This window comes from Gastrolobium bilobum, unplaced genomic scaffold (assembly GCF_033153095.1).
Source record: "Gastrolobium bilobum isolate Gb01-03AN ecotype WA unplaced genomic scaffold, APGP_CSIRO_Gbil_v1 utg5429, whole genome shotgun sequence".
Lineage (NCBI taxonomy): Eukaryota > Viridiplantae > Streptophyta > Magnoliopsida > Fabales > Fabaceae > Gastrolobium > Gastrolobium bilobum.
The window spans coordinates 380,663-381,923 of NW_026898384.1; the positions used below are offsets into that span (position 1 = coordinate 380,663).

At 36.6% G+C, this 1,261-nt stretch overlaps 1 protein-coding gene across 1 annotated transcript; it reads left to right on the forward strand.

The window, feature by feature from the left end:
- On the forward strand, positions 1-760 carry LOC133315554 (uncharacterized). Its single transcript, XM_061517195.1, has 2 exons — positions 1-197; positions 306-760. The coding sequence occupies exons 1-2, from the start codon at positions 38-40 to the stop codon at positions 497-499; spliced, it is 354 nt and encodes a 117-aa protein (XP_061373179.1). The 5' UTR covers positions 1-37; the 3' UTR covers positions 500-760.
- The last annotated feature ends 501 nt before the right edge of the window (positions 761-1,261 follow it).

The following is a 1,261-nucleotide window of genomic DNA, read 5'->3' on the forward strand; positions in this document are numbered from 1 at the left end:
GTTTCGAAATTCAAAATTTGAAATTTGAAAAGAGAGAATGTCGTCAGTGTCAGGTAACATGAAGGGTTTCTACAGGCAAAAAAAAAATCCCAACAAATCTTCAAAGAAACCTCCGATTCACGCCGCCGCCACTTTCGGTTCCGATTCGGCCCAACCACCGGCCCTCATCTCCCCCGGTGGAAACCCTGACCTCGAAGGTTCTCCTCCCCTTCCTTTAAATCTAGGGTTTTCTCAATCTAATCACATTCTTCTTCTTCTTCTTCTTTTTTTGTTTTCTAATCGAATTTGGGTTTATGCGCGCACAGATGAATACGATGAAAGCGAGACGATGTTGCGGGAATTCGACATGAACATGGCATATGGGCCTTGCCTCGGGATGACGAGGTTAACAAGGTGGGAGCGTGCTCAGAAACTGGGTCTGAACCCTCCACAAGAAATTGAGAGGCTCTTGAAAAGTGGTAAGGTTCAGACAGAGTCCTTGTGGAATGGTCGCATTTAGAATCAAGAAAAATAATAATAATATGAAACTGTAATGTCTTATTGTAGGTTGTAACGTGTGTCTTTAGATTTTGCTAAAAAAAAAAAAACCCAAATCAGCTTCTGGCTGTGTTCTTTTCTGTGCTTGTATGTTATATGGTTCAAATCAAAGATGACGCTTGATTAAGCAAAATGTCCTTATTTGCTTGCTTCCAGTTGTTCATTGTTGTTAACTTGTTATCAAATCATGGTTTGCTTTGTTACCTGGCTGTTCTCTGTTGTTATGTATAAGAATATGAATGTGGATATGGCTGTTCTCTGTTGTTATGTATGTGAATATAATAACGTTTTGTGAATATTTAGAGGGATGGACACAAGATTTTTAGATTATCAAATTCATGTGAAATTATCACATTGGTAATGTTTTGTGGAATTTTTATTAGAGGATCCATTTCCCTGGTGGAGGAAAAGGAAGCAGCGTTCTTATTAGCACTTGATTTACACAATAATAATGGTACATGTGCTTATAATTCACTGCCTTGATTTCTTGATAGGTTGGTTCTAATAACTTTTGATCACTCTATGTATTTTTCTTTTAAACCCATAATAAAACCTTGATGTTTTTTTAGTCCAGTTGTTCGGTCCAGGAGATGCATGTCAGGTTAGTGTTTGATTGAGAGTTTTTTTTTTAGCTTTTCTTTTTCTTATAAGTAGAAATTAGGTCAAACAAATTTTTACAAAAGCTCTTCCAATAAAAGAATTTTTTTTTCAAGAAAATGGAATT